This window comes from Stegodyphus dumicola, chromosome 2 (genome assembly GCF_044657685.1).
Source record: "Stegodyphus dumicola isolate Sdum_Otavi_A_Nest chromosome 2, ASM4465768v1".
In the NCBI taxonomy this organism is placed as follows: Eukaryota; Metazoa; Arthropoda; class Arachnida; order Araneae; family Eresidae; genus Stegodyphus; species Stegodyphus dumicola.
The window spans coordinates 20,022,637-20,042,576 of NC_140769.1; the positions used below are offsets into that span (position 1 = coordinate 20,022,637).

Sequence of the window (19,940 nt, forward strand, 5' to 3'; positions counted from 1 at the left end):
GGATGAAAGTTATGTTTAATTTCAATGGGACTTCCTAGATGGCACCACGAGCGTTTCTTCGGTCGAGAAATTTCGAGAGCATCTGGAAGGCGGCAGAACAATCGATCTGACGTCATTCCCGAGTAATGTTCGGGAAATTTCCCGAAGGCGCTGCGAAAGTATAAATATGAGCTCTGTGAGGATGACGGTTAGTATTGTAAACAAACAAAGCGATCTTTGGAAGTGCTGTATTCTTCGCCGATTTTGCATTAACTACGAATTTTTTGTGAAGTGTTCTGGTAGCATTTCTCTCTGACCTTATTGCAGTGGTTAGTTATTGCTGTTGATTTAACATCAGAGATGCCGAGTGGAAAAGCGCCAGCTATTGGTATCGACCTAGGCACGACATACTCTTGCGTCGGCGTCTTCCAGCATGGAAATGTGGAAATCATAGCCAACGACCAGGGCAATCGCACAACACCTAGTTATGTTGCCTTTACGGAGACCGAGAGGCTCATCGGCGATCCTGCAAAATCTCAGGTTGCTCTGAATCCCGAAAATACCATTTTCGATGCAAAGAGGTTGATCGGCCGAAAGTGTGATGATCCAAAAAAATTCAGCAAGATTTGAAAAACTGGCCGTTCAAGGTAGCAAACGAAGGCGGTAAACCAAAGATCTGTGTCGAGTTCAAAAGTGAGTGCAAGCGTTTTAATCCTGAAGAAATAAGTGCTATGGTGCTGACTAAAATGAAAGAGACTGCCGAGATGTACTTAGGGCAGAAAGTTACTGATGCTGTAATCACAGTTCCTGCATACTTCAATGATTCGCAGAGACAAGCAACAAAGGATGCAGGGAAAATAGCTGGACTGAATGTGCTGAGAATCATCAATGAACCAACTGCAGCTGCTCTGGCATATGGTCTGGACAAGAATCTGAGAGGTGAAAAGAATGTCCTAATCTTTGACTTAGGAGGTGGCACATTTGATGTGTCTATCCTGACAATCGATGAAGGTTCCTTGTTCGAGGTGAGATCTACAGCTGGTGACACTCACCTGGGGGGAGAGGACTTTGATAATAGGATGGTGGCACATTTTGTAGAAGAGTTTAAGCGCAAGCATCGTAAAGATCTGCGTTCCAGTCCAAGAGCTCTTCGGAGGCTGCGAACCGCTTGTGAAAGAGCCAAGAGGACTCTGTCCAGCAGCACTGAAGCTAGCATCGAGATAGATGCACTATTCGAAGGGATAGACTTTTATTCGAAAATAACCAGAGCGAGATTTGAAGAGCTGTGCATGGATCTCTTCCGATCAACCCTCGAGCCAGTGGAGCGTGCCTTGAAAGATGCAAAGTTAGACAAGAGCAGCATCCACGACGTTGTCTTGGTCGGTGGTTCAACACGCATTCCCAAGATACAGAAAATGCTGAGAGACTTTTTCCACGGTAAAGAACTTTGCATGTCGATCAATCCTGACGAAGCAGTAGCCTATGGGGCAGCCGTCCAAGCTGCCATTCTGACAGGAAGCACAGACGAAAAGATCAGAGATGTCCTGTTGGTAGACGTGGCTCCTTTGTCACTGGGTATCGAAACAGCAGGTGGTGTCATGACCAAGATCATCGAGAGAAATTCTCGCATTCCCTGCAAGACATCGCAAGTTTTCACAACTTATTCCGACAATCAGCCAGGTGTTGACATTCAGGTTTATGAAGGAGAAAGAGCGATGACAAAAGACAATCACTTGCTAGGGAGGTTCCAGCTGTCCGGAATACCCCCTGCTCCGAGGGGCGTACCCCAGATTGAAGTAACCTTTGACTTAGATGCAAATGGCATCTTACAAGTCTCTGCAATGGAGAAGAGCTCTGGAAAATCACAGAGTATCCGCATCACCAATGACAAGGGCCGTCTGTCGAAAGAAGAAATTGAGAGGATGCTGGAAGAGGCGAAGCAATATGAAAAAGAAGATGCAGAGCAGAAAGAGAGAGTAGCTTCACGCAATGCCCTTGAAAGCTACGTGTACAGCGTAAAGCAAGCAGCCGACACTGCATCGGACGACAAGCTATCTTCATCAGATAAAGCCAAAGTTAAGCAGACCTGTGATTCTGTAATTCAGTGGTTAGACAATAATACACTTGCAGAGAAGGATGAACATAAAATGAAAGAAGTGCAATCTGAACTGTCTCCTCTCATGAGTAAATTACATCAAGGAAGCAATTTTAATTCTAGTCAAGAACCTAGGGCCAGTGCTGGCACTGGACCTACCATTGAAGAAGTTGATTAACATGCTGAACTTAGAACATTCCAATTTCATGTCACTGTAAATATATCATGTATCACCAGTGAAGTTAACTTGCATCATTAAATTATTTAAAATATTTGTATTTAAGTATAGGGAAAAGAAATAAAGTAAGTTAATTTTTTATATATGTGTGTTCATTTGTGCCTTTCATTTTTTCCTCCTGTTATTCCGGTAATGCTTAATTTGTATTTTATGATAATGCAAATAATTAAAAATTTTAAAGTTGATACTTTTGTATTTTTACCAGTAAGTCTAAATCAGTAACATTCTAACTAAGAGTTTGTAAATTTTCAATGAGTGAGCAAGAATTAATTACTTCAGGCTACTGAGTATTAATTATGTTGTGCATGATGAGAAGTTATGAAATTGTGGTTTTTATGAACAAATAGGTATATGAAATTTTAGAAGTTTTTGATAAATTACTTAGTTTAGGAGTCTGTGATTAATTTCAGCTGTAGAATAATTTTCATATTGTGCATGAGAAATTTTTAAAAATTTTGGCTATTATAAACATATTGCTATGTGTAACTTTATGCTGCAATGAATTGAGAGTATTGCACTGATATATGTCAAAATGTATAGGATTTTTCTACCTTGAGTTGTATGAAACTGTTAAATTAAAAATTTTATTAAATGGTATGTTTTAAGCATGAGGTGATTTTCGCTGGATAGAGTTCAAAAGTGTATGCAAGAGAGAATATTTGTACGAGTGGGTATATACAATAAGCTTCTAGAGTTCACTAAATTTGGAATTAAAATAATATTTTTAATGACATGTTTGCATGTAAGTGTTGAGCAAAACCCTTTCATTCATTCAGTATGCTTAAAATCTACATTTATCTGCTCAGATAATAAATTTAAGAGATTCAATTGAGATGGATGCATGGTACAAGGATGGGCTAGCAAAGTACACAGCATTGATATACCAAGTAAACACAACATACTTATTGATAATCTGAAGCACACTTTCCATATCTTTTCCCACGATTTAAATTGACTGCTATCATGCAACCAATTACATCATAATATGGTTTCCATAACATTCAACTACTCAGGTTATCATAAATAAACCACCACTTGGCAATAAATGAAACAACAACTTCGTGATAATATAAGTTCCATTCTCTCTACTCTAACCAAAAAAAATTCTTAACAGTTAGAATTTCTTAAAATTTTTATTTTTATTGTTCTAAACTATTTCAACGAAATTTCTGGGGGCCTGGTTACGTTTTCCAAGTTACAATTTCCTTCTGATATAGTAGATTAAAAGTTGAAAATTTCATTCTCTGTACAGTGAAAACGACTGGAGAAGTTGTTGCATTTGAGGTTTTTGATATAGTAGGTTAAAAGTTGAAAATTTCATTTTTTTGTGGAGAGAGAACGACTGGAGTTGCATTGGTTTTTGTTGGTTTGTGATAAATTAATGAATGACTGTTCAGATTAATAAAAATTTAGCAAAGTTAGAAATATTTTCATCATTGTGTAATTTGGAGTTTGAGTAGATGTTATACTCAACAAAGTGCAATGAGTTCATAAAGATGTCATTTTGTAATATGCTGAGTTATGTTACTTTTTCATTTAGTATTATTCTTAGGGTCTGTACGGAGGAAGTTCTTCATTTAAATGTTTTTTTTTTTTTTCTTTTCTTTTTCTTTTTTTCATTGATATCTTTTGCTTCGAATTAAGTTAATAATGATGTCTTCATCAAGTGTGTTTGAGTAGCATTCAGGTGCATATTAGTAATTTGGAGCTAAACAAGAAAGAGTCCCAGCATAAATAATGTATGCTGGGACACTAAAACATTTTAAATGCTTAGGACTTTAAATCTTTTAATCCAGCTCTGGCTGCGTATCACGTTTGTTGTTGACAGACCGAACAGGTGAACAGACATCTTTAAACCAGAGAAGATTCTTTCTCATGAAATAGAAAGTTATAAGCCAGTTAATCAACATACAGTTACACCTTAACACCATTATAGGCACCTGAGCACAAAAGAATGTGCTAAGATCTCTACAAAACAACTCGCAGAAATGAAATGCAAATGAATTAGCATATGGCCCATGTGTTAAGATGCCCTTATTTACGAATGGACAACATTGTAATCTTATCACGATGGCAGAGTGTATATGGGTACAATACGAATATGCGAGGGATAGACATAAGTGATACTATAATAACTCAATTTTCCTCCTTCAGGAAAAATACACAATGGTATTAACAAAACTTTTTTGAATAACATGAGTATGGCTATTTTTAATGCCAATATTGTTTTTAAATAAAAATCAGAATAATCTTACTTTTTAACTATCGTTTTATTTAGTTAAATTATTTTTTGGTTTTTCTCTAGAAGTTGCAGTGCTTATGTTATACCAAAGTCAAAAGGAGAATTAAATGCACTCAGACTGAAACTTTCCATCACTTTGTTCAAATGAAAATGTAACAGTGGTGCTTTGTTTTGTTCCATCTTCTGCAATAATCCTCACAAAAGGCAAATGTTTTATTATTATGAATGCAAGGATTGTAACAAAGGGTTCTGCTTTGAAATTTATCACACTAAAATAAATTTTAAGTAAAATATATAGTCTTCAAATGTATAAAATCAGAAGCCACTGACAGTTAAGCAAATACTGGGGGGGGGAGTCTTAAAGGTTTCAAATTTTAAATTATGCCCAAAGGTTTTTTTTTTTTTTTTTTTTTTTTACGTTCTGTGTGTTACCTTTATTTATTAAATATCATATTCTACGTACTCAAACTATAAAATCTAGTTCAACAGTAATATCACAAATGAATTTTAAAATGAGCATATCTTTAAATTCCCAATACAGAGTCTCGCGCACTGGAGATAAAAATGCTTTTTTTTTTTTTTTTACAGTTTTGCCATTGCTTGCTTTAAAATCGTTTAGTTTTTTAATCAAAAATTCGTTGAAGTGTTACAAAATCTGAAATTGATAATAAAACAAATTTTAAATTCAAATTAGGGCATGCCATATTCTACATGCCCATATTCTATGGAAGATTACATTATTCAAATTTAATGGCTCTAGATACCATTGTTTTATCACAATGCGAGAAACATACATACATTTATGCAGATTCTATATTTAATTTCTTTAAATATAAGACAGGGTGATAATATATGGTGGCAATGATTTTAAAAGTGATACAGCCAAGTTTTCGAAACAAAATACCAAAATGAAATTAATAGTCCTTCAAGGGCAAATTGGCCCTTTGGACTAATAAAATAAGATAAATGTGAAACTTAAGTACATAAAGTATGTAAATAAAATAATATATACCATTCAGAACATTCATATTCAGAATTATATATTCATATATATTATTCATATTCAGAATTATATATTATATATTCAGAATATACCATTCAGAACATTCTTTAACAATGCATTCATCTTTTCGTAATTTTAAGTTTAGCATAAAAACCCTCCAGCCCTGGAGAAATATTCATGGAAAAACAGCCAGTCCTGGCAATATGTGCATGTTTGTGCCTGCCGTCGCGAAAGAGTTAAGGGCAGACACAGTTGTGTGTCTATAGGCACAACTGTGTGTGTACTAGGCTGCAGAAAATTCATGCATTACTGCATAAAAGTCTGTCAGTATACTGGGAATCGATGCTTAGTGTGGATTGTTGGCTAGATGTCCTCCCCTTTCTTTTTTTAAAGCTTTTATGGGAAAAATTTATCTGGGCATGCTTCAGTCATCCTCCATTTCACCAGGTATTCATACTCCATGGGAATGAGAGGATTTATTACCAACAAAATGACCAAGCAAACTTTGATGAGAATTTGATGAAATGATAGTGATTAGAGTGAATTAGTTTTTCCTCCATGCTTTCCAGATTAAACCCCACTGGATTTTTATTTGTGAGCCTTAATACATATAAAATCGAATAAGGGAGATAGATGTAAATACAAATGTAACAAACTATGTATACTGGTCACATTTTATAACTAAACTGAAACAGCCTGTGCAGAATCTAAATGCATGTTTGGATCACTATTACTCACCCAGCAATAGGCTATACACAGGAGATGTGTGAACATTGGGTGGGGAGAGCTAAAATAATTTTGAGCATTTTTTTCATGTGCAGAGCCCTGTCTTCAGATTGTCTTGGAATCTTCTGCAGTGGCCTTGGTGAGAATGTTGATTTGCCATGTTTCTGCACAGGTGAGAAACAAAAATTTATGATCACCAATCTGCACCTATACATTTCTTTTAGTGTGGCATTTAAAATATAACAATTTTTTGTCTATACTTGTAGTTCACATTTCTTCAGCGTGTGAAAATTTTTGCTTTTAAAACACAGTGATTTTTCAATGGTTACTGAACTGCATTCTTCTACCTTCCATTTTAAAATATAAAAGTTTTTCCTATGTGGCTGTAGTTCATGTTTCTTTGGCTAATGCAAATTTTCAGTTAGCTATAAAATCAAGAAAAGTCTTCACAGTTGGAATTGGTTTAATGGATCACAAATATACTTTATTATGGCACTGCAGGGATCAACAAAATGGGAAAAAAAAAAAAAAAAAAAGAGGCACAGAGGTACCATTCACCATCACCTGTAATCCTATTTAGCATTCACATTTATTCAGGAACCAATTGAAATGTGACTACCAGAAGGAGTTTGTAAAAAAATAAGTTTTACAGTTATGTATGTTTTTTTTTTTTTTTTTTTTTTTTTGATAAACTGCTAACAAAATTGTACACTAAAATAAACACTTTAAAATTTATGATTTCATTTGAAAATAATAAACATAATGAGTATTTTGCAAAGAAAAACCACTATATTGAGAGAGTGCCATTGCATTTATTTCTCACTGAGAATGTAGCAGAAGACAAGCAACTCTTCTTTTCATATATACATTTTTCATATCCTGAAGTGTATTTACATTTTACAGATGCAGTCCGTATTCTTGCCAAATTTGCAACATTTGGATCATTCACTGGCATTGCACAAGATCTTAAAATAATCACACTGTATTATTGACAGGCTAAGCTTAATGTGAGATTAATTCAGGTAGAAGATGGTAAATTATATGCAGGTGGTTGGTTATGAACCATGAAAAAAAATTACGTTCTTTACTATAAAGAACAATTTTTTATACATATAAATTATATGTGCATCAGAAGAACTGAAAATATTACTTGAATAGATAAGCTGAGAAACAGATAAGTTGATTTAATGCATAGATAAAAGAATATGAATTTTATTTCAGAAGGGACAAAAAACTGAATATGCTCACAAATCCTTAGGTTCTGAAATCTACAGCCAAAACAAAAATGTTTCATTAAATTTTTTTGTTGTAAATGATATGTACTAGTACAAATTATCAAATATTTATGAAAATCTTAATCAGATTTTATTTTTGAATTTCTCCAAAATTTCCATAGGTGGCTCATGGATGTTATCACAGGAATGCTGATAGGTAGAAATAATGGAATATAAATAGCGTACCTAAAATGGGAAAAAAAGTCAAACAAGAATCATATTAATTATGTATTTTTAACTCAAAATTATTTAATACTAGTACAAAATTTATTCTATACATTGTTCTTACTTTTGATCTTCTGGGAAATACAGCAGTGCCAATAGAGAAGGATCAAAGAATACTTCATCTGAAACAGATTACTGATTACAGAAAATTTTTATTTCGAAAATTCCTATTTGATAATTATTGGACTCAGAATTTATATAGTACTTGATGGAAGAAAGATGTTGCATGCATCATTTATGTATGAATAATAATCAGCTGGCATGCTGAGGATATTTTATCACACAGCTGATGTAAATGGAATGCTCAGGAAATTGTTGGATTTTGTATGACGTATTAGAACATGAGACAGGCACATAGATTGCTGGAGCAAGATATGGAGCATTTCACCTCTGAAGTTGAGGGACCTCTATGTAAGCCAGCGTATCAATTTTGAGTCTACCATGATTATGCAGATTCCGACAAAGCCACTACTGCCACAGTTAACTGCTATGACACGCAACTTACAGATGAAAGGGTTTGATGTAACTAAATCTTAAAGTAACAGCAAATATGAATCCTAGAAATAAATTCCATCAATCCTAGAAAACAATGAAATATGAATAGTCATACCCCCAGAAACATCTCCTTACAGAGCCCATTATGCCCTCCAGTACAGAGCCCATTATGCCCATGTGTTTATTGCTGAGCACAAGGCACAACATTTTACAGCCATTTGCAACTAGTACAAGCCTGAAACTGGGGCATTTTATACCCAAAATGATCTAATACATAGACTATTATTTTTTTAATATACTTTTATTTTTTAAACAAAGTTAAGTAATAGAGAATATACTTAAGAAAAAGCAGGTATGCCATAAAAGCGAGTTTTTTCCATAGAGAGGGTATATCATTGATGGGCTCAGTGCTAACAGCTCAAGTCAAAATATTTCATGAATAAATGTAAACTCATTTATAAGAGTGTATATATTAGACAGGTTCATTAACTAAATTTTAAAATTGCCATTGTATAAGGCAGTTCAAAATTTCAGGTGAAAAAGCTTCAGCTGATACTGAAGCAGCTGAACAATTTGTACATGAACTCATTTATTAATAGCAATAAGTTTTCTCCAGAATAAATTTATAACACTGACAAAACTGGTCTTTTCTAGCAGTATGTGCCCAAAATACCTAGACGACCTCTCCAAAAAAGGCCCCAACTGGTGTCGAAGATTTTCGAGCAAGAGTAGCAATTTTGGTGTGTGCTACCAAAATGCCTAAAGGCTCGTTTCCACTACTGCGTACGAACGCGTTGCGTCAATTGAAGACACGCCTACGGCATCCGTACAAGCGTTTCCACTGCTGCGTATCCGTAAAATATTTTAATTTTCCGCCGCTAGGTGTCACTGTAATATTTTGGCGCCAAACAAGCAGTTCGCGAGTTACGACGCTGAACATCTGAATTTTCCCCGCTTAAGCGAGTATTGTTTATTTTGGATTTGATACGGATCCTGACGTAAAAGGCAGAAAAGTTTTGTTTACTAAATTCCATGTTATTGGAAATTTTTATTTCTGCTTATGAACTGCGAAAGTAAAGTGCGCTAGCAATTTTAAATAAGTAAGGTTTACTTATTTTATGAACATGAATTTATGAACATCAGTAATTCCATAGAAGCTGAAGTAAATTTTAAAAAAAAAATTGTGTTTCTAGAAGCCTTAAATATTATGAAATAATATATATATTATTAAAACTAAAATGTACTGTTAGTGAAAAAGTAAACAAATAAATAAATAAAATAAAAAAGTTAAAGAAATTAAAAAATAGTTGGTACTTTAAAAGTACAGAGCAACTGTAAAGAAAGGTTCGTGATATTTACACAAAATTTGCTATGCTTGTATACAGCTGACTTCAGGGTCATAGCTGGATAATTTATTAGAAATCTCGTTTGTTTTAAAATGCACTATGAGCAGTTATATTTTATGCATAATCCATAAAATATTATTTTTAATTTAAACATTTTTAATTCATATCTCTTTTTATAAAAGAAGTTATAAAAATAAGATTTTTCTCTTTAAATATACACACATTAAGTAAAGAAAATGGAAATATTTAATTAATTAATTCCTGCGCTTCTGCTGGAGAGGACTGAATTTAAAAGCAATTATTATAGTAATTTTTTTAAAAAAAATGTTTAGGGCATTAATACTGTCTCATGTTAATTTGAATGAAAGTTTAGAGTCGTAAACATCCCAAAGTCTGAGCACATGTATATACATTCACATAAAAGTGAAACGAAAATATATATATATATCTGCAGGGTTTCAAAATAAATTAAATTTAAATAATTCTCTTGCACCATTGCTGCAAGGAATGAAATTTGAATTTAACAAACATTTTCTATTTGTAAAAAGCAAATTTAAAATTAATTAAATTTAAATGAAATTTAATGCAAACAAATAAATGATTAATTATTGCTGCGAACTAATCTACAATATCATTTAAATTCTGAGAGCATATGTAAATCAAGTGCAAGTATCAAAATCCATGAATAAATATATAATTCCAAAAATTATTCACTTATGCATTTTTATAAATTTTTTAGGATTAATAAATTTTTGGAATTATATATTTATTCATGGATTTTGATACTTGCACTTGATTTACATATGCTCTCAGAATTTAAATGATATTGTAGATTAGTTCGCAGCAATAATTAATCATTTCTTTGTTTGCATTAAATTTCATTTAAATTTAATTCACTTTAAATTTGCTTTTTACAAATAGAGAATGCTTGTTAAATTCAAATATATATGTACAGGATATGCTTTAAATTAGTATTATATAATTTTCAAACTTTTTTGCGGGAAAAATTTAAATAAATAAGAGCATAAATAAAACAATATATTTAATGCATATAATAATAGAAATAAATTATAAAACACGAATATAGATCAAATTGGAATAAAAAGGCAAGAAAGTTGCAGACAAGGTGCAAAAAGCGTATGGGATTCGAACTCACGACTCCAAAAAAAAGAACATCCTTACCATCAGCTTTATCACTAAGCTAGGATTGCACGTGAATTGCATGCATATTTTGGCTTATATACATCATCAACTAAATCAATTCTTAAAACTTAATTTTTTTGGTCCTATTTCAGTGTGCTATCGTCTGAAAAATTAACCAGAGTTTGTTTTTCAGCTTCTAGTAAATTTTTTACAAAAATAATTATCTTTTAAAGTGGCGTTCGGATTGAAGTTAAACGGGCTGTTAAAAATATATTTCATGTGCTTACAAATATATGTTATCCAAAAAGATATATTTATAAAGGGAAATACAAATTTAACATACTCTTCAATGAACTGGAGTATTTAAAAGGCTATCAAATTTAATTTATAATTAACGTTTTTAGTTTTTACCTGTTTCAAAAGAAAAAAATAGCAAATCTTTTAATCATATCTAATTTGCTATAGCAGTTTGATATAGTCAGACATTCATTTTCATTAAATCTAAATGAGTATGCAGAACTAAAATATGATTATCAGAACAAATTTTGCCATTTCATGGACTTGGAATTATAATTTTTGCCGCTGATTTTCTTGAACTGAATTTCTTGAACGAACAAGTACTGTAGTTGCAGTTATCTTGTTTTTCTTATCTTTTTTTAACTAAATTCAGCTGATTGCTGTCTTTTTCAGCACACAGATTTCTCGCTATAATGTTAATTCAGAAATAAGTATTTTTTAGCAAAACATTCTTTCCCTATTAGCGAGCGTTCATTGCTACTTCTGCCGCCATTAATTTTTAGTGACTGCACCTTATTGCTCCTTTTTTACCACGTGACCCCAATGCATCCGCAGACATACGGATAGAAGTTGAACATTGTTGAACTCCATCCGTATGTCATCCGTCACCGCACACCGGCCGGATTGCAGATGTCAATCAAAGTGAATTTGCTCGCTGATTGGAGAAATGCATACGCAGCAGTGGAAACTGGCCTTAAATGTAAACTTCCCATAATTGGAAAAAATACACAACCTTGGGTATTAAAAAAAAAGGAGTAAATGCTTTTCCTATTATTTGTTCAACTAAAAGAGCATGTATGACATAAATATTAATGAATGACTGACTGAAAAATTATTCCACATCTGAGATTTGGCAACATTTGAAATTGGTTGGATTACCAGTTGATGCAAAAATGATCCTGAGATTAAAGATAACTCTTCAGCTCATACTTCACTTAGTTTTATTAAAAGATAACATAACTGTCTTCTAAATTGTACAGTTACAGACAATGGATGTGAAAGTGCTGTGTCTGCTGAATGTAGATAAAACAGTCTTTCTCAAATGTATGCTAACTTTTCTGACCATTCAAGAGTTCAAGAATGTTTGAAATATTTTAACATAAAATCTGCTGTCTGCAGCATTACAAAATGGAGGGTGTGTATGCAGATATTTTACAAAATTCTTGGCATAACTTATGGCCAGCTACCGTATTTCATGGTGATTACAGCCATGAATTTGAAGGTTTTCATGTAACACCAAGCGAAATTTCCACAACAAATAGAATTTGTGAAGAAATATGGAAAAATGGTACATCCATCAATGTACAATAAAATAGAATAATTTAAAGAATTCAAGAGATCTTATGAGATAGTTGTACATTGTTTCAATTTTTTAAAATTATCTTGGATCTATCTGTCTCTTACACTTTGATGTCTGTAGTACTTTATACTACTAAGTTTATAGACAGAAAGATGATACAAAAATTAAAATTAAAACTCATTATATAATATAATCTCATAGAATTTTCTCTTCCTTCAAATACATGTGGATTTATAATATATCACATTTATATTTAAAACATGTAATAAATAATCTTTGAACCGAATAAAAGGAAGAACAAAAATAAAAACAAACCTGAAGCCAAAAATGCAGCTTGGGCTTTAGTATATCCTTCTTCTAAGTAGCCTTCCCTCAAAAGCATAAGACTTTCTTTTGTGAATGACAAACTAAAGTATATCTAAAAATATTTTTAAAAAATTACTTCACATGAATTCTTAATTTTTTATTTATAATATTGTATGTGATATGCAAATAAATGCCGTTATTTTATGTAAAATAAAATAAATTCTACTACTTTTTCTTTTTTAAGATATTACTTTTCTATAAAACTATATATTTCTATTCTGCTAAAAATACACAAAGGCAAAATATTCTGAATTTCTCACTTTTAATTAGCAAGTGTAAAAATTTAGAAAACAATTATTTATACTATTTATTTTATATTCATTTTAAATAGCAAAATATTCAAATAAATTAGACAAAAAAAGCAAATAAATGCCACTTATTATGAATAAGAATTATGTTTTTATTATCAATAATTCAACTTGGAATTTAATGCTATGCCACATTTAAACCTAATATTAATGGAAATACACAGTCATCCTTCATTACCAGACTGTGTAAAGAAACAAAGTATCAATACAGTGAAGCAAATAAAAAAAATATTCAAAGCTTTATTTAATTAATAATATAGCTTTAAAAATTGACTACACAATTTTATTTTTAAAATAAGCACATTTGTTATCTAAATGTATCATTATTCGTGTCGCATTAGATAAAAAAATCTGATGTGTACACCACGACTTCCTTGTATGGAATATTAAATTATACGCATTTTTTTCTTGCATTTCATTTAAACTTATTGCACTGAATCAAATCTACTTTATCGATAGCACATAAACCACAATAGAATAAATGCACACTTTCACTATGTTTGTTTACCATAGTGACACTCTGACGCTAGGTTAACTTAACAGCGTTACATTTCATTCATTTTATAACTCAGAATGCACAAAATTTATATCATCTGAAGAATTATCTAATCACTGCCACATGTTCTACTCAAATACTATAATAAATCTAAAACGATGTATAAACGAAATTAAACAAACAAACAAAAAAAAAGGGGGGGTTTACAGATGATTCAGTATTTCTCATTCAATTAATTCAGTTCTCACTTTGCAACAAGGCAAACATACATAAAAACTCAAAATATCTATATTAAAAATTACGACGTAAATCTTAAGCACTTACAGTACAAAGTCCGAGATCCAGACATCCAGTATCCGGAATGATCTAAAATCCGAACCTCAAAGGCCACTACCAATTTTTTTTTTTTTTTTTTTTTTTTAACTTTATTATATTTTTTTGTGTGTGTGCTTTACGCATGCGCATTTGATTCCCCCCCCCATCATAAAACACATGGAGAGTCCTGATTCTTAATTTCACTTCAGCACTAAATAAAATACCTTGTTACTGAAGAAACAATGATTTGGGCATAAATTTGTATGAACAATAATTTGGCTTCGTCACTGTGTATCTGCTTGGCATACATTTCAAACCGAAAAATTCTACATACATCATTGATTTTACACCTACTAATATTTTATATCCCTGACTCAAACCTGGCGAATTATTATCTACATATATATATAAGGAAGAGCCTGTCTGTGTGTGTGTCTTTCGTTCATGTTGCACGTAAGCTAATAGACCCAGGGCTATGAAATTTGGTACATAGGGTGCATTTAGACAAGAGCCACTGAACCTTGAAGCGATTTTTTTTTTTTTTTTTTTTTTTCAAAATTCGAATGAGGTTTTTTTTTAAATGTTTTTTTGATGAAATTGCATCAAATTGATAATTCTCTCTCATTATATCAGCAATAATGGCATGCAGCCATTGCTGATATACACTGTTGCCATTGTTTCTGATATCAATACTATTGTAACTCAGAAAAAGGAGGGAGATAATTCTGTGCAGTTTTTTAAATTTAATGTTTCTCTCGGATACTAGACTTTTGTCAAGAGAAGGCAACGGGAAGTTGGTTAATTTATTTATTAGGATAATTTTGTAGATATTAAGGGATATTGCTTATTTCACTGTAATATTTTTATATGTAATACATTATTATTAAAATTTGTAGTAGTTTTTTTTTTTTTTTTTTTTTTTTTTTTTTTTTTTTTAAATTTATATATATATATATATATAAAGTTGTTCTGCACAGTGAAATTCTGTGCAGTTTTTAAATTTAATAGAGTTTCCTTTAGGCATTTTTCCAGTACACTTAAAAACCAGAAGAAGGCTGGCCGTGTAGCGGCTAGTTTATTATATTTTGCTTTCATTACCACATGCTTATCAACACATGACAACTTAAGTAATGACTTATGTAGTGATAACCTAAACAATTTTTTTATATTAGTAACTGAGAAACTGGTAACCTTTTATGTTGACATTATGCTTGACGATGATTACAGATTTAAGTTATATGTGCTAAAATATGTTGACAGGAAAAATATAACAAAAATTTCTTTCCATACGTCAGGAGTAGATTTTGTTAATGATACTCATGGGCCAAAAGATTACATTTAGTGCTATTTGAATTAAGAATACCTGATTTGTTATTCATGTAAACCCAGAACCAGCACCAGAGTTCATATGGCAACACCGGGCGGAAGAATTTAGGGAAGACAAAGGGAGGCATGCTTGGTAGCAGAATTTAGGAGTCACAGAGACTGCATCAGGTAGTAAGATACATAGCGCCGACCCTCAATAAGCCTTAAGTATATGTGGGAATTTATTTATTCAGGACTCGGATAAGCATTAAGCATGTGCAAGAAATAGGGGTTAAGTATAATAAATAACTAATACAATTCAGGCGTAATTTGTCTCAGTGTGTGATAGAAGCAAGACAAAAATTTAGCAGAACAACTTGTTTTTAGTCGCCAATTGCATAATACGTAGCCAAATATGTATAGTGAACGACAGCTAAAGTTTATGATGATAGTCGCAAATCTGAAGGTTTTTCTGAATGTTTTGGGATATCGCAAACCATAAATGATATTTTCCACTTAACGGATTTTGTAAAGAAATGTGGAGAATCGGTAATAAATGAAGAGGATACAAAAGAAGTCTTTCACTGTGATGGCAATGCTCCTTAATCATCAATCAATTACCAGATGGCAAAATCTGTAGTATGATTCTAGATCCAGAATATACCGCTACAGACCAGAGTGGCAAAAAATTTTCAACTGACAAGTTAGTCAGAATTCTGGACACAGCAATTACAGGACTTCAAAAGTGGAACTTTATAACTGAATAAGAAATTATGTCTGTATATAAAATTACAGAGAAAGTATTAGCATAAAAAACGAAGCAGCTTAAACAACTTGAAAGAAATGTTTAATAAAGTAAAAACTTTTGTTTAATAAAGTAAAATGTTTAATAAAGTATTAAGCTTTTCTTCCCCCCCCTTTTTTTGGTAAATTTTGATACTCTTTAGATCATAAATTCTTCATTATTTCAAAAATCACAATTTTATATTTTTAATTTTATTATTTCTACATGCCATCTTACTAGATTTAAACTGATGATCTAATATCTGGAAAAATTCCAAATACGGAATCATGGAAGTCCTGACGAGTCAGGATCTGGGACTTTGAACTGTATTTCTTCAAATAAAGTCCAGAATGGACATGGTTCATAGCCACATTTTAGTTAAAAAAATAAGCACCTATAAGCACTTTTCAAGCACATTTTAAGAAAAAAATAAGAACCTGTCTAATTACATTATACACAACTGCATAACCTTAAAAATTAGACATGTGATTTAAAATATGAGAAATGCAGTATTTATTAAGAGAGAATAAGCATTACCTCAACTATGGAAAATAATTACTTTTTTTTTTCTTTAATTTTAAATAACAGTTCAATTTACAGAACTAGTTTACAATGAGAGAAAAAAAACTATGCAGAACTCAATTATATTACAAGATTTAATGATGAAATTTCAGTTCAAAATGAGAAAATAAATAATAATAAGGCATATTTATTGTATTCGCTTGGAACCCAATAATAAATACAATTTATTTTTCCACTCATATTGATATTTAAACAATTTAAATCTAAATTCTGAACATTTTCTAAATTTTCATTGTATATCAGTTTTCCCTTAACAGATATTGCAAGCAAAGTAATTTAAGTAAAAAAGAGTAACATTTCTGAAATCAGAAGACAGAAATTTGCTTCATGCAGTCATCCTTTAACAGTAAAAGCTTAACTAACCCGCATACTTGGAAATTGGCGAATATTCGGACAGTCGAGCGTAACTTAAAAAAGAGGAGCTGAAGGGAGTAGACTGTAGCTGCTCTTTAGATTTTTCCACTAAATAAATGCTTTTGCATTTCGACATGTGCATCATATAAAAATAAACCAATGAAACTGAAAAATATTCTGCTTAACAAGCACAGTAAAACTCTCATAAATAAATCTCGGACAGAACATTAAAATTAATTATCTCTGCAAGATATCGCAAACGTTATTGCGCAATATGTGTGCCATAATTCTTTCCTGCATGATATTATGCAATCGGAATCAACAGCTGCCGGTATTGGGAGAATAAAGAATTAAATAACTGGGGTGTTTTTCATTCTAATTTTCAACAGACGGCGTTAAATTTCCAGCAAAGAATCATTCTTCGCTTGGGTTGGTAGACCACAGAACTTTTAGTCCTATTCAATCCAGATTGAAAAGTGATTAGAAAAAAAAAAAAAAAAAAAAGTTCGTTGCTTGTTTTGCAGTGAACTGTAACAGTTTCAATATTCGAGATTTTACGGAGAAAGGGGAGAACCTTCCAATCCTCGTACTGTATAATGTATTGGACAAAAAAATGAAATTATTTTGACTATTCGATTACTTTCCCTTTATTTAAGCCATTCCGAATATTATTTCTTAGAAAGCTAATCTGTGTTAAAACACAACCATTTTTGGAAGTTTACTATACTTCAGCAGTTACTGCAACTATGTTGTTATAAACATTCATACATATGCTCATAATATAAGCATAATGATCATAATAAACACGAATATGAACTGACCAAGCGGAACGAGAATGCAAATTATTAAGATCTTGATAGAAATTCAAACGTGTGTAGTATTTGGGTGGGAGGAAAAGAATGCCGAATGTACCAGAATTTTCTACTGCTGTCGCAATTCTTTAACCAATAGAATGACAGGCACCTGCCTGTACTCTTCGTGCACACCAAAGGTTATTATTAATGCAGAGAAAGGGGAAAAGCTATTTCCGGGAGTATGATTCACCATCTGACATTCCATATTAGGAAGAAAAGTTGTTTATTTATTTTCGGCTTTGGTACTGCGAAAAATAGCGTGTTCATTAAAAAAAAAGCACTAAAAGCAAAAAATAAGCACTAAAAACAAAAAAATAAGGGCTTTATAGAAAACATAAGCACCTATAAGGGCTTTTATATTTTATTTTCAAATATAAGGACTTATAAGGACTGCTACGAACCCTGATGGATTAAGCATGATTTAATTTGCAATAATAAAAGAAGGCATTATCTTTGTTGTTGTGAACCTTAGCTTCTCCAGATTAGCAACAAATCCACTATTCTGCTAAGTTTCAAATGTAAACAAATATGGCCATTATAGTAAAAATAATTAGGCTTAGCCACACTTAAACAACTTTTAAATTGCTGATAATTCTACAAATATTACATGCAGATTTACTAAAGGCATAAAAACTTTAACTGGAAGATAAGAACAACATAATTCAAGCATTTTTAAAGCAAAAAATACACATTTTACAAACATGCAAGAATAAAGAAACTGAGATAGATCATTGAGCCGAGTAACAGAGTAGATATATATATATATATATGTTACAACTTTTTCTCGGTCTTAGCAAGACCCACTTGGTTTGTTATCATCTTAATTTTCTTTTATTTTAATTACAGATTTCTAAAATATATAAAATTGTTAATCTTTAAGCTTGCAGGCCCAGCCCGTATGTTTTTTGTATATTTAGGACTAATAGCAGACCGCTATTTATTTTTGTTTTTATTTTGATTTTAATTTTGATTTTGATTTTAGTCTAGATATAAGATGTTTCGGTATAGTTTAACATATTTTAACACCTTAATGTGTCATTTTGTGCGGACGCGTCGGGAAATTGGAACAGAGAATTGAGACTATTAAAATTTTCCAAGACACTTTGTCTAAATTTTAAAAAAATTTTGTAGCGAAAAAGTTTCAATTGTCTGTTTCGGTGAAACGCGTAATGGGGTTAGCTTGAGTCGACGTTCAAACAAATTAAATTTCCCTTGAAAAGCCAGTTTGGAAGTCGAGTTGGGCTAATTTACCATTTTCCGCTTACTTTTTTTATCTGATTCTGTTTTTTTAATGTTTTACATGTTTAATGGTTTGATTTTCATATGTATTAATTTTTAATACGTGTTGAACTTTTTGGAGCAACAGCTCCTGGTAATTTTTAGGCGAGCTGACTACAATTTTTATATTTTACTTATTTTGCAGCATATTGCGCAAGATGTTTTCTAGACCAAATTGGTTTTTCAAAATTGTAATTACTACCTTGCTTGATATCTTATTTCTTTTTCGCAGCTATAAGCGCAAAAAGTGACAGTAAGTTCGGATGTATTTAGATTTTAGGTTTTTGAGCTTTAGCTTATAAGTTGCTGGAAACTGTTTACAGTTCCACTTTCACGATAGATTAGTCTTCCTCCCAAAAAACACTGTAAAGCAGGCTAGCTCCCTCTTTACTTTCAATCACTGGCTCAGATAAATAGCATAGAAATAATTAAGTGAAGCAACCAGCTTTGAAAAACCTGTAAGGCTAATGCTACTCTGCCTCTTTCTACTTCAAGTAAAACACAATCACTTTGAAAGACTTACAATTGCATCTACCAAATTACCTGTAAAGAATGTTCTCTCACATATATAGGTCAAACAAAAAACCCTCTAAACCTCAGAATTAATAACCATAGATCTCATATCAAAAAATTTAAAAATAAAAACAATAATAGCACCAAAGATTATCAGCTTACAGCTAATTCTTGAACATTATAATTTACATAATTTTGATAACATAGAAATAAACGTGCTTGATATTGTTCCAAACACCAAACTTCGACTGTTTAAGGAATCAATTTACATACTTCAAAAAAAGTCACTTTATCCTTACGGACTGAATGCATATCTCAGTAATACCACCAATAGACAGCACGAGATCTCTATATATGGACAATTCAGATTTTTTAGCACTACTACTACCAGAGGAACTAGAGGAGGTGATACCAAGAACAAA

At 31.8% G+C, this 19,940-nt stretch overlaps 1 protein-coding gene and 1 pseudogene across 1 annotated transcript in view; one reads left to right on the plus strand and one right to left on the minus strand.

Moving 5' to 3' along the window:
• The first annotated feature begins 121 nt into the window (after window positions 1-121).
• On the plus strand, window positions 122-2,393 carry LOC118205727 (major heat shock 70 kDa protein Ba-like; annotated as a pseudogene).
• Window positions 2,394-6,935: 4,542 nt separating this feature from the next.
• PIG-S (phosphatidylinositol glycan anchor biosynthesis class S) overlaps window positions 6,936-19,940 on the minus strand; it is a 105,531-nt gene continuing 92,526 nt past the window's right edge. The window contains exons 13-15 of the mRNA XM_085810504.1: window positions 12,679-12,781; window positions 7,847-7,904; window positions 6,936-7,743 (exon numbers count right to left, since the gene is read on the minus strand). Of these exons, the coding sequence (XP_085666630.1) occupies window positions 7,638-7,743; window positions 7,847-7,904; window positions 12,679-12,781 (267 nt within the window). The 3' untranslated portion in view covers window positions 6,936-7,637. The remainder of the gene's footprint in view (window positions 7,744-7,846; window positions 7,905-12,678; window positions 12,782-19,940) is intronic.